The sequence below is a fragment of the Miscanthus floridulus genome, unplaced genomic scaffold (genome assembly GCF_019320115.1).
Source record: "Miscanthus floridulus cultivar M001 unplaced genomic scaffold, ASM1932011v1 fs_894_2_3, whole genome shotgun sequence".
Taxonomy (NCBI): Eukaryota; Viridiplantae; Streptophyta; class Magnoliopsida; order Poales; family Poaceae; genus Miscanthus; species Miscanthus floridulus.
In genome coordinates this window covers 24,666-37,647 of record NW_027097418.1, presented here as the reverse complement: position 1 = coordinate 37,647, position 12,982 = coordinate 24,666, and the positions used below count along the sequence as shown (strand labels likewise).

General features: G+C 49.6%; 1 protein-coding gene across 1 annotated transcript in view; it reads left to right on the top strand.

The window, feature by feature from the left end:
* The first annotated feature begins 7,713 nt into the window (after positions 1 to 7,713).
* Positions 7,714 to 12,982, top strand: part of LOC136533473 (glucan endo-1,3-beta-glucosidase, acidic isoform-like) — a 23,688-nt gene continuing 18,419 nt past the window's right edge. The window contains exon 1 of the mRNA XM_066526016.1: positions 7,714 to 7,788. Within this exon, the coding sequence (XP_066382113.1) occupies positions 7,714 to 7,788 (75 nt within the window). The remainder of the gene's footprint in view (positions 7,789 to 12,982) is intronic.

Here is a 12,982-nt window from a genome sequence, read left to right as displayed (position 1 = left end):
AAGACAGAACTACACCAGGCAGTAAGGATGCCGCCGGCGGTGCCAACAGCAGGATTGTAGAGGAAGCTGTCAAGGCGACGAGGGAGGAACGACCGCAGTTTTAGGGGAGGGATGGAGTGCAGTTTAGTCTCTTGGAGCAAGACAATGTCAGGATTAGCGGATAGGAGTTCAGACAACACATTGCCACATTTAACGGGATCATTCAGGCCTCTTACATTCCAGCTACAGACTTTGATGCTTCTATTCATAGATAAAAGATTCTACACCGTGCGCGGGACGGGGTACCCAGGCAGCCGTCATCTTCTGTACATTATTTTTGCAGCAACCAACACTGCAGAGGTAGGGTGTAGACATGGTTGTAGGAAGCATCCTTGTACACATACTAGTGGGGTTCAGCATAGCGCTACTACTACCTAGTACAAAATTGGAGCACAGGTGCTCGCTGGCGTAGAAGTAGGCTCGCCCATCTCGCCTGGCTCTGGTGTAACACATTAGTTGCTGGTGGACGGCATAGCCGCCCCGCCTGAGATCTCTGCCATCTCTTCCTCGTTGGCTCCGCAAGCAGCAGCGATATCTAGAAGGGATTCAGTGTCATCGGAGGGATAGTGGTTATCAAAGGTAAGATAAGAGTGAGAGAGGGCATTACGAAGACGACGAGACGCACCAGAGAAATCGAACTTGGACTGCTGAACGCGCGCCGCCTTGTCTTCGGGCAGCTCAAAGCCCGCTTCTTCCTTCTCCATGAGACGCAGGCTCCTCCTCAGCTTGCTGGCGCTGTCCTTGGCCCTCTTGCGGCGGGCACGCCGTTTCTGGGCACGGCTCTCGTGCTGCAGATCAGTGCGCCCACCGGTGGTGAACCCGCGTGGCGCGTCGAGGGCCAGAGCCGCGAGCCACTCAGCAGTGTTGTCTCCATCCTCGGCCACCTCGAACTCTGGAACCACCTCCTCCTCTGGCATGACCGCCTCCTTGCCACCATCCTTGTCTCCGCCAGACACACCTCCTTCCTGGGTCTCCTGCTCAGGGACCCCGCCGATGCCGTACCAGGGAAGGGCAAGCACCGGAGGAGCCGCACGGGCGGGGTACGGCGTGGCGCGCCTGGTGCGGACCGGGCGCAGCGGAGGAGTGTCTGCGACGTCGTTCTCCCACTCGAGTACAGTGGCCACCAGGTTCTGCGGCGCAGGCGGCAGCTGGGTGGGCGGGTTGCCGACGGGGTGGTAGTAGGGCGCGGCGTGCAGAGCGGGGACGGGACCAAAGTTGTAGTCACCCCATTCCGGCTCTGGCCCGGGGTCGATCCACGTGCGGATGGCGTAGACGTTGGCGATGGTCGCGGGACCGTTGTGGTTGCGCACGAGCAGCTGGTCGGGGATCTCCTGGTGATGGTCCAGACGGACCACAGCCCGCATGGAGGTGTAGTCTCCGCCGCCAAAACAGGCTGGGTCCAGGCAGCAGACATTGCCGATGGCCCCCAGCGCCCCCCTCGCTCTTTCCTCGTCCCAGTGCTCGAGGGGGAAGTCCACCGCGGCGATCTCGGCGTAGACGCTGTAGAAGGCGTAGAACCTGTTGTCCGCCTCCTCGTGATGCTCGATGGTGAGCGTGTTGCCATCATGGGTGATGGGGCTCCTAGACACGACCTCCTCCCTCTCCTCCGGGGTGTTGAACACCATGACGCCGGCACCTCTGGCCGACGCCGCCAGCTGGAAGGCGGGTGCGTCGCAGGCCTGTTCCATGGCCTGGCGGATGAAGAGATGCGGACTATGGACAGCATGCTCGAGATAGACGTAGGCAAAGACCCTAGCGTCGTCGTAATCGCCATTATCGACGTGGGCCTCGGCCATGGAGCGCCTCGGGTGGGCGGATGATCCCTCCCCGGGGCTAGGTGGTGGAGCGTTGGGTGATGTGGGCGGGGGGATGGTGAAGTGGTCATGGATGATGGAAGCGGCTGCGGTGAGCATGGCCGAGGTTTCCGGGGAGCGGGCTCTGGGCGAGCCATCATTGGAGGATGTTTTGGAAGACATGTTGTAGCGTCGCTTGCAGTGCGTGCTCTTGTGTCCGGAGCAGTAGCACGACGTGCATTTTATAGGGTCACGGCACTGGGACACCAAATGATCAGATGATAAACATCGGAAGCAGATTTTCACTGTATTTTTTCCTTTGATCCTAAGGAACCTCTTCATCCGTGCAGGGGCTGCATGGTTGCCACCAGCTGCTCTCGTTCTAGCCATGGAGCTGTCAATTTGTGGACGTGTCCATTTTTGCCGAGCCGTCCCACTGAGGTGTCGATCACCGTAGTTACCCAGCACGGTAGAAGGGGGTGAGTAAGCATTGTTGTCACGATCGCTCGTCAGATTTGTAGTCTGCAGCATAGGCTTAGGTAGCTGGCGAGCAGCGTCGAGGTAGGAGAGAGGTTTGGTGGAAGCATTGAGGGCGTGGTCGGATGAAGTGAAGTTGCCAAGACATTTCTTGCTTCCATCGCCAGGGGCGTCACAGGGTTGACACACATCGTGTGAACCTGTTTTGCCTTCCTGCTGAGCGCCAGTTTTGTCAGACAAGTGGTAGGCCGCAGCGGGCCGTTGTTGGGCCCGGGCAGAGTAGCTGATTCGAAATTTGAAATGGGAGCCCATCGGAGTACCACTTGCAGAAGAGATGACGTCACGAGCAGCAGAGTGACGATCGGGGTGGATGTGGTAGATGACTCCGTCCATGGCGCAAACACCGATTTGTAAAAGATGGAACTTGACGATGTCATTGGAGACCATGGTGCGGAAGATGAAGGGGAGATCGTCATGGACAGGGAAGGATTCCGGAGGGGCGCAGAAGTAGAAGTCAAGAACTTTGGCTACTTGGCCGGTGGAAGCAGGGGAGGCCGTGTTCGTCTGGGCGATCCAGAGAACCACGGGGGGGATACTAGTGGCCAGCGGCCTAACAACCGGGCAGCGATAATCTACCAGGAGACGGTTTTGAAATTGCGTACCGGGATGGTCGGCGAAGTCGATGGAGATGATGCACATTCGCGGCCGCCCCTTGCGGCCTCCATGCTCGTCTTCTGCTCCACGGACAGCGTCGTAGACGACACCGCCATCAGCCGCGGCGATCATGGCGGAGGAGCTACGCCGGTGTCCTCCGTAGCTCGCCGTGGCTTCGAGCTCTTTATCCCGAGTAGCAGAGCTGCGCAGGCTTAGCCCAATCTTCTCACGGTCTTTCGTCGAACAGTTGGCGGGCAGAGATTGGGGAGGACCATGTTCGCTTGCACCGACGGACAGATCCGTGTCTCCACTGGCAGTGTTGCCCCGTGCGTTTGTTGTCCGACGTGAGCGGCAGGTGTGTCCGGAAACACCTCCCCCCGCGGGACGTGCAGCAGATCCATGGGGGGGCGGAGTGGAGTGGAGGAGCGGGGCGGAGGGGAAGAAGGGAGTGTGGCTGTGGGGGGCGAGGAGCGAGGGTGACAGGGTACCGAAGCATAGTGGCTGAGGGATGGCGTGGAGGGTGGCAGCCGCCCCTGACGGCGGGTTGCCGCTGGCGAGCGCCGGTCGGGAGTTCCGGCGGCGCTGGTGGTGGTGGCGTGGGGGGAGCGGGGGGAGGGGGGGCATGGCGAAAAGCGATCGGAGTTCTTCTCGTTCAGACACTCAGTATGCGTCTCAGCTTTCATTTGATGATCGCTCACATCCATCTTTTAATATGCCTATTATGCGAAGACAGACTATTTGCTAGAGGAACACTACTGGCTGGATATCATTGCTCTTTTATCAAGAATATTTTTTGCCACTTAATTTCTCATTCATGTTATATATATATATATATATATATATATATATATATATATATATATATATATATATATATATATATATATATATATATATATATATATATATATATATATATATATATATATACACTATATTAAAGAGCCAAATTTTCTGCCCATCTTTTTTTGTCTGACCTTTTTAAAAAAAAACTCGGCCACACGCGCATGCTATCGAGTCTGGCGCAAATATGGTAGGGAGATGCAACCGTAATCGTTCACAATTTTGCGTCTTGCCCCACCAAACCGTTTGAGACCTGTATGCTTTTCGACTCCTCTTCCGTTCAGTGCCTTGCCGTTCCACCCGTGCCGTAGATCTTACAAGCAAACAAACGTAACCTTCCAGCTCCTCTTCACTTTCTGACTCGGCTCCCGGTCCGTGACTCAGGCTCACATAGCCGGTGGCAGATGCAAAACAGGATTGAAGGGGGGCTTGTCTCTTCTTCTTCATCTCTCTCTCCATTTTTCTTCTTTCCTCCACCTCTTCTTCTCCCTCACCCTCCCCATATTTCCATTGATGCACCAGTTGTAGGGGGAGCTGGAGCCCCCCAGTCGCCCTGTAGATCCGGCCTTGCACACAGCCACCACCTCTCCTCCCTACTGACCCAGCCGCAATGGATGCCCATGTCAACGAGCCGTCCTGTTGTGGCCCCGCCCCTCGCCCCGATGAGCTTGGCCTCGGGTCTTGCAACCGCCTACCGCTGCCCAGGTCCTAGCTCCATCCTCTTTTAAACAGGAAGCCCAAGCACCATGGCCGTAGCTGCATAGAAGAGAGAGGAGCTATGGAGGAACAATAGAAAAAGAGTGCGCTTCAGCAATGGTGGCCTTGGCGGGGTCACTCCGTCCTTGATATTGAGGGGACGGGCTCGTCCCTAGTTCACGGCATATATGCCCGTTCAGCTTCGAGCCCATCAAGCTAACGGAAAGACTAAGAAACCAAAGAAAATTCGTTTTAGGACCAAATAAATAAGTTCGAGGCCCGAACAATGATTAGGCACCTAAACGACCATTTTGCAATTTTAGGGACTGAAATGACATAGCAGCGCAAGTTTAGGGACTGCTGATGCACTTTACTAAAAAAAAACTAAGCAACACTTTCTTTAGGGTGAAGGAAATAATTTCCTCATCCCTATATATACTGACCGATTGTACAAAGGAATAATATGGGTGAGCTGGAGGAGCCCAGCAGGCTTATATATCAACCCATCACTAGCGAGTGCTGTCGGCCCATGCATGAATAAAACTACACACGGTCAACACTCTCCACAGCCATAATTACCTGGGCTTGCGCTCGAGGATAGATATCGAAGAGCTGAAGAAGGCAAAAGGCCTGCTGTGCTGGGCCGGGAACCTCGCGGTGATTGGGCCGCCCTTGGATTGACTCTGGGCTTTCATTGCTCCACGAACAAAACGTTTCCAGCGATCTCAGCGCGGTCGTCGCCGTCGCCGGTGCACAAGAGGACGGAAGCTGAGGAGGAATCATGTTCCAAGCAAACTTCGAATCACTTTTCTTTAGTACAGGTCGATCCTCTGTCGGCAGCATATATTTCCGAGTCGCTGGTGCAATATGCGACTAGGACTAGATCGGCAGCATATATTCCCTCTCACTGTTTGTAAACTCTAGCAATTGCAATTTCTAGCAAGCTCCAACACCTCTAGTGTATCGCACTGCTTCTGCCACAATCTATAATCCCTTTGCACACTCTGAATCAACATACTAGAGCAAACTGCTCTTAGGGACTATTTGGTGTAGAGCCAGCCAATGATGAATGGCAAGGCAGGAATCCTAATATGGATTTTTCTTTTCAAATATAACTCAAAATATCCTCTATCACATCACAAAAAAATTGATATTGAAACTAAACTTGTACGTGAGGAAACAAAAAATAACAAATTTTGTTAAGCGGTAAAGTGGATTAACTCAAATAGTTGGGGAGTAAAAATCAACCAACTTCTTGAAATCGACCAACTTGAGCCACAAACTCCTCCCACCAAGGATCAAGAGACAAGCAGCTGAATCTCTGACGACTGAAATAAAAATCAAGGAAAAATAATTTTGATTAGCATTAGTCTAGCATTTATGATTGATGGAGGTCGACAGAAATGATGGAAGTCGGCTAAACCAATCAACAACATGTTTACTATACTATGTTGGTTTTGCTAAGGTACTCCAAAGTGAATGTGGACTGTTGATGTAGATATAAATTATCACATATACCTCTTATAGGAGGTAATAGAAGAAATATAGAATAAATAGAGAAAACATCTTCTTATTAAATACATCTAATATTCATGCATGATTAAACATTCCTATTTGATGCAATGTGACATGTGGATCAGATCTAAAGTATCTTTTCCTGTATATAAGTTGAAAGAATAAAGATCAAACGTGATATACCTGTAAAAAAAAAATTTAATGTGGAAAGACTAACGTGATCCGTAATGATTTTTTCATCTATTTTTGACAGCAACATCACGTTAACCGTGTGTACATGATTTATTTGTCGCTAGTCATCTTAGATCACTTTTAAAGCCAACATTATGTTACTAAAAAATACTGTTCTTGCAGACTCAAGCATAGTCCGTACGTGACTACAGTAATAGAGGTATATACTTAACCGTAACTATATTTCTTATAGAAGTGATAATTACATCATATGTACACTAGCGCACCCACGCAGACAAAACAAGGAAGATGGGACGCCGTGGGGATGTGCCAATATTTCAGTGATTTGTTTTGTTTTTCTCTAATTCTTTAACTTATTCAATTGTACTAATAATTCTAAAAATCAAGGGCTATGATTTCTTACCCCGTACCTACTGGGAGGTAATCAGAGTATGTACCGTATCTCTTGATTTTCTACGCATATAATTACTACAACAATAATAATATAGTAATGCAGAAGTACATGTTCACTACCGGAATCCTCAAATTTGCCGAGTGTTTTTATGTTTGCCAAGTGTATTCCATCAGACACTCGGTGAACAAGTTCTTTGCCGAGTGCTGCTCTAAAAACACTCGGCAAAAAAAAAAACTCGGCAAAGCGGGGTTTGCCGAGTGTCAAAAAAAACACTCAGCAAAGAGGGGGTTTGCCGAGTGTAAAAAAAACACTCGGCAAAGAAATAAAATCTTATTTATGGAAAAGAAGGAGAAGAAAAAAATGAAAAAAAACTTTGCCGAGTGCTCAGATCTAGAACACTTGGCAAATAAATAAAAAAAATTCTAGAAAAGAAGGAGAAGAAAAAAAATAAAAAACTTTGCCGAGTGCAAGATCCAGGGCACTCGGCAAAGGCCCCGCCCACCGCACACTTAACACGCACACACACCCCGTCCTTCCCTACCTCCGGTCCCCTCTCCTGCTCCCTGCTCCCCTCTCCCTATGCGCCGCCCCTTTCCCAGCTGCCTCCGCGCCCCTCCCCTCCTCTTGCCGGCGCCACCCCCTCCTTCCCCGGCCGCGCCGCCTCCTCCCTCCCACCTCTCCTCCCTTTCCGATGCCGGCGAGCCCCTCCCCTCCTCCCTCTCCGGCGCTGGCACGGCCCCACCCTCCCCTCACTAGATCCACCCGGCCCTTAGCTCTCCTCCCTCCCCCCTGCCTCCTCCCCAGATCCGCTCCCTCCCCTCCTCCGGCGCACCCCTCCCCTCCCTCTCCGACGCGCCCCTCCCCTCCCTCCCCTCCTCCCTCTTCGGCGCCGGCGCGGCCCCGCCCACCCCTCCCTCTCCCCCACGCCCCCGTCCCCTCCCTCCCCCCCTGTCTCCTCCCCAGATCCGCCCCCTCCCCTCCTCCGGCGCACCCCTCCCCTCCCTCTCCGACGTGCCCCCCTCCCCTCCCTCCCCTCCTCCCTCTTCGGCGCCGGCGCGGCCCCGCCCTCCCCTCCCTCTCCCCCACGCCCCCGTCCCCTCCCTCTCCGGCATGGCCCCGCCCTCCCCGAGGTCGCTGCGCGCCTCTCGCGGAGGATTAGATGTTCCTATGGTCCATGGATTAGATGTATATCCGATTTTAACTTGCGTGCATTTCATTCTGAGTTCACATATCATTTTCTAGCAGTGTTGTGTTTACACCAATGCTTAGAGAACATGTTAATATACTAGATATCTTAAGCTTGTTTGGTCCAAGGGAAACGAGGTAACAAACACAAGTAGAATGATGAATTCTATAAATACCCTCTGTATGAAGTGAAGAAAAACGCCCAGGATGTACAAATTCATGCCTTTTGTTTTAACCGAGAAAAACTCTGCTTTTATTGAAATCCCAGAGCATGTGTATGATATTACATGTGCAGAGATAACTGCTTCATTGCTTTAGTACTGAAAGTTAGCAAACTTCAGTAGCTGAAAAAGTCTACTAAAGTCCAGTTTTGTGTAAAAATCTGGATCTGTGTTTTTTACTAGAATCATTGGTAGATTTAAATCTGTAGCACTTATAGCACTTGAAGTCTGTAGTAGCACTTATACCTGAGATAGAGGAAATGGACACAAGCATTGCTGATATAAACCATGCAGTCTAGTGCTCATGCTGTTGTACTTATAGCTAGATTTAAATATGTACAACTTTTATATGGTTCATGCAGATCCATACTACCTTGACTGTGTTGGATTTGGATAGTTTTGTGCAGTTTGAAAAGCTGAAAGTTATTCTTGTGAAAACCCAGTTGATGTCATGCTAGCTAATTCATCCAAATTTCCTACTAACTACTATTTTCATTTTTTAGGTCATGATCTGGAACCTGAAAGGTCTAGCAGTTAGTGCCTTAGTGGCCTATTGAACTACTTCAGTAATTTCAGATGCATCTACTTAGTTATGGTTTTGTGGTACGATTCGATGCTGGGTAAAGATGGTGATATGCACTGCTCATAGAGTTCGGCAGATGGAGAATTTATCCAACAATTGCTTCATTTTATTGCCAGAATACTCTATCGTTATTGTGATTGTGATGATCTCTTGTTGAATGTGCCTGTTATCTGATCTATATGTGATTTAGGGCTGCTAGTATTCTACAATGCCTCGTTGATGTTTTGGTTATCTTAAGTCTAGCAGTCCAGCTTGGTTGTGGTTGTGGATGTACTGAGTACTGGTTCGAGTTTGGTTGCTTGTTTCACATATTGTAATTATTGTGTCCTGCTAGCAGGTTCTACTGAAAACAGTACACTGTGTTTTTGAGAATCAGAGACATAGCATAGTTTGGAGCTATCTGTTCTTTTTTTTTCTTTTTAATGACGAAGGGAGCTGCTATCTGACTAGTAGTTTATTAAGACATAGAGCTACTTGCTGCTAATATTTGCCATGCTGTTGATTTCTTGGTTTTGCAGCTAGTTTTGTTAGAAGAAACTAGATACTGTCGAACTGTTTCCTTGTGTACAATTTTTGCACGCCCATTTTCTTTTTGTGTCATTCTGAAGCATGAATGCTTTCAGTGATATTTTTGGTGAAAGATTGATAATGCGGCATTGGATTTAAATTTAGAATCATAATGTGTTTTGCGTAGATTTTCCCGTTGACAGAATCTGCTGCCATTCTTAAAGTTTAGATCGTCCAATGGTTGCTACAGTGGAGTGAAGAAGCTAGTTTCATGAAGAATGGAGTAGAAGACATGTCTCCTGGGGTGTTGATGGTTTTACCTTCACTATTTTGGTAGCATAGTTTTTGAATTTTTTCTGGATGTTGATTCTTCTGAACTTATACCTATCATTAGTCTCTTAAATTTGTCATCTTCATTTCTAGGTCCATGTGGTTATTATGAGAATTATGTTGCCAGGAGCATGATGTGCGTGCAGATATGGTGTACTATGAGTGTTTTGTATGGCAGCTATTAAACTGAAATATGCTGAGAATTTTTTTTTCTTTGGAAAATAGGTTTGCCGAGTGTAATTCCCAAAAACACTCGGCAAATAATAATGGTATGTTGAGAAAAAAATTATTTTTTTCTTTGGAAAATAGGTTTGTGTAATTTCCAAAAACACTCGGCAAACAATAATCCTTTGCTTAGTGTATTTTCGAAAAACACTCGGCAAACCACTTTTTTTTGCCGAGTGTCAAATTTGACACTCGGCAAACCATTTGCCGAGTGTGCGATAAAAAACACTCGGCAAATAGCTATTTGTCAACACTATAGATACCGTGTGCTGTTTGCCGAGTGTTGCACTCAGCAAAGTCTTTGGCGAGTGTTTTTTGGTCTTTGCCAAGTGCCTGTGGCACACGGCAAAGTCACTGTTTTCCGGTAGTGGTTAGTGGAATTGTGAATGGAATGTGGGTATTAAAAACAAGAAAGGCAAGTGTTTCAGTATCGCGAGTTATGTCACGTACGATTACGAGGAGCTGGTACGTACCTCTTCATCGTCGTTGTGTACTGGTCATGCCACCATAAGTACTTCACTAAACTTTGAATACGTTGAGGGTGAGTGCGGAGCTATTGGGATGGAGTTCTGCTTGGCGCCTGAGCTTAGCCTCTACGTTGTCCTCGTCTTCAAGGAAGGCATCCTTAGAGTCGAGACGTGCCTCGACATAGCATAGCAAAGGGAGGCACTATAAGTCCAAGCCGAGATTGTTAGTCCAGGTAGCGTGTCCATCCTTGTAGAAAGCCTTGACTGGGACAGTGAACCAAAGGTCATGGAGGTTTGGCATCACAGCAACAGGGGCCGGTGCTACTCTGCTGCTGCAGCCCCCGTCCTCGGCTTTGGAATTGGTATCAAATACCATACCATAGCAGCATCCTGTCCTCCCCTCAACTGGACCATTCATCCAAACAACATGAGGATTCTCTACTTGTGGAAGAAGACAGCTGCTTATGAGAAGCCGTCCCATAATCCGCCAGTCGAATACAGAGGTAACGGAGATCTGGCAGCACGGCTTTGTCCCACTCCATTGAGGTAGGGCTACTTTCACAAAATTGAAAAACATGCAGATGCAGATGCTGGAGCTCCTGCAGATTGCCTAGTGACTTCAAAAGTTCTGCCTGCATGCTCTCATCCAGCCTGCCCATGCCAAACCCATGGAGCACCCTCGGTAGACTCTGGTTGCCCAGCTCCTTCAAAAATTGCCTCTTGGACACAAAAGAATGCATGTCAACACGTATCTGTAGTTCCTCCAGTGACGTCACCTTTTGGAGGAACCCTCGTCTCACTGTCACACCATAGGCAGACCAACCGCGTTAGTTGGATAACGCTCGATGGCAGTTGAACTTGCATACCACATAGTCCAATGCCTTCCAAGTCCATTGTCTTGTAGAAGCTTTAGAGCTCCTATTGCTGTCGGGAGCTCCCTGACCTTTGTACCTCGTAGTCTAAGGTACCTCAGATGAACTAGTTTCCCAAGATGCTCGAGCCAGTGCCTATCATACTCATCATTATCAGATGACGTGCACCTCTCTAAAGCTAGCACACATAAGAGTTTAAAGCTTGGATGCAAGACAAGACCACGGATATCACACCCATGGGCAACCAATGACCTCAGTTGTGTCATGTCCCTATGATCGTCAGGATGGGATTGATCCAACAATATCTTGTTTTGGTGTGCTATCCGGCGCATGATGGTGGGGTACCCAACAACAAGTGGCGTGACCTCACTTAAAGCGGATGAAGATGGAACCAGTGAAGGTTTGCAACAATGGCGCGCTAGAGGCGGTGGTGATTTAACGACTTTCACTCGCCGAATCTGGATGCTAGAGGAGAGGATGTGCCAAGGTTGTAGGTTTCTTCTTTTTTTTAACGGGTGCAACTTGGACGCACACAACCCACACACTCCACATGCACACACATGTGCGCGTCCGTACACACGTTCGACCTTGCGGCCGCCCTCGAAGTTGAGCTCTCTGCCCCCACATGGGCCATCCCCGTGATCGACGCCATCATGCGCGGCGTGGACGTCACGCTTAGGCGACCCCTACGCTCACACTGCCCATGCCGATGGATACATAGCGAGGACCTTTCAATGGCACCTTTAGGATCCCGATCCGGCGATCTCATGGTCGGATCTGCCTTGCTGTGGCCGGATTCAGATTCCCTAGGCCGCACGACAGTGACACAACGTCTTACGGCGCCCCACGTTCTATCTAGTGCGCCCTTCACCAGATCTTGCAGCCCTCAGGTCGGATCTGGTGAGACCGGCCTGAGCGACGGTGAAGATCTCGACAAGGAGGAGGCGGATTCCGTCGGCAGCGGTAGCCCCGGGGGCAGGGTCCGGGCCAAATAGGATATCCTCGGCGGCAGCAATAGAGGACTCCAGCAGAGGCGATGACCTAGATCCCAATGACAGTGGTGGCCCTATGTGTAGCAGAGGCCATGGAATCTGGCGAAGCGGAAGCGAATCCTATCGGCTAGCATCAAATCGGCTAGTTGTGATTGGGCGACGGCGCATGATGGTGGGGTACCCAACGACAAGTGGCGCGACTAAAGCGGATGAAGATGGAACCAATGAAGGTTTGCAACAATGGCGCGCTATAGGCGATGGTGACTTAACGACTTTCACTCGCCGAATCTGGATGCTTTAGGAGAGGATGTGCCAAGGTTGTAGTTTTCTTCTTCTTTTTTAACGGGTACAACTTAGACGCACACAACCCACACACTCCACTTGCACGCACGCGTGCGCGTCCGTACACACGTAAAGAAGAGATTGGGAGGTTCTCTAGCCTCTAGTGCACGGGAAACGCACAGTACCACCGAACGCGCATGCATGTGTGCATGTTATGGTGACTCCAGGGATTTAAACCCTGGTGGGTAGCGTCCCACTGGGCAGCCCTACCGATGGACCACAAGCCCATTCACAGTTTTTTTCTTTTTTGTCGTGTGTTCTCCTCTTTGTTAAGGTGTGATTCTATATCTTTTGGCTGTGTATATCCTTCATGAATATAAAGGCCAAATTAATGAATCCATTAGCTTAAAAAAATAAGGCATCACACCCTTTTCAAATGAGTCGCATCAGCATTGTGTGCCTAACCTAGCTGCAAGGGCAATGCAGAAGAGGTCGATATTCTAGACCCCGAGGGTCCCATGAAGCTAACCCTTTCCCGCGTTGGTGTTACATTTATTTCAGGTAGGCCAAGGAATGAAGCTAGAGGCCAAAGGTCAGATTAGCCATCGGCAAAGCCTCTCGGAGCAGGCAACCGAAGTTGGAGGGAGCCCTCAGGATGAGGGATTAGAATTACATTGGTCATTAGGATACCACTGGGGCCCCGTTCGCTTCGCTG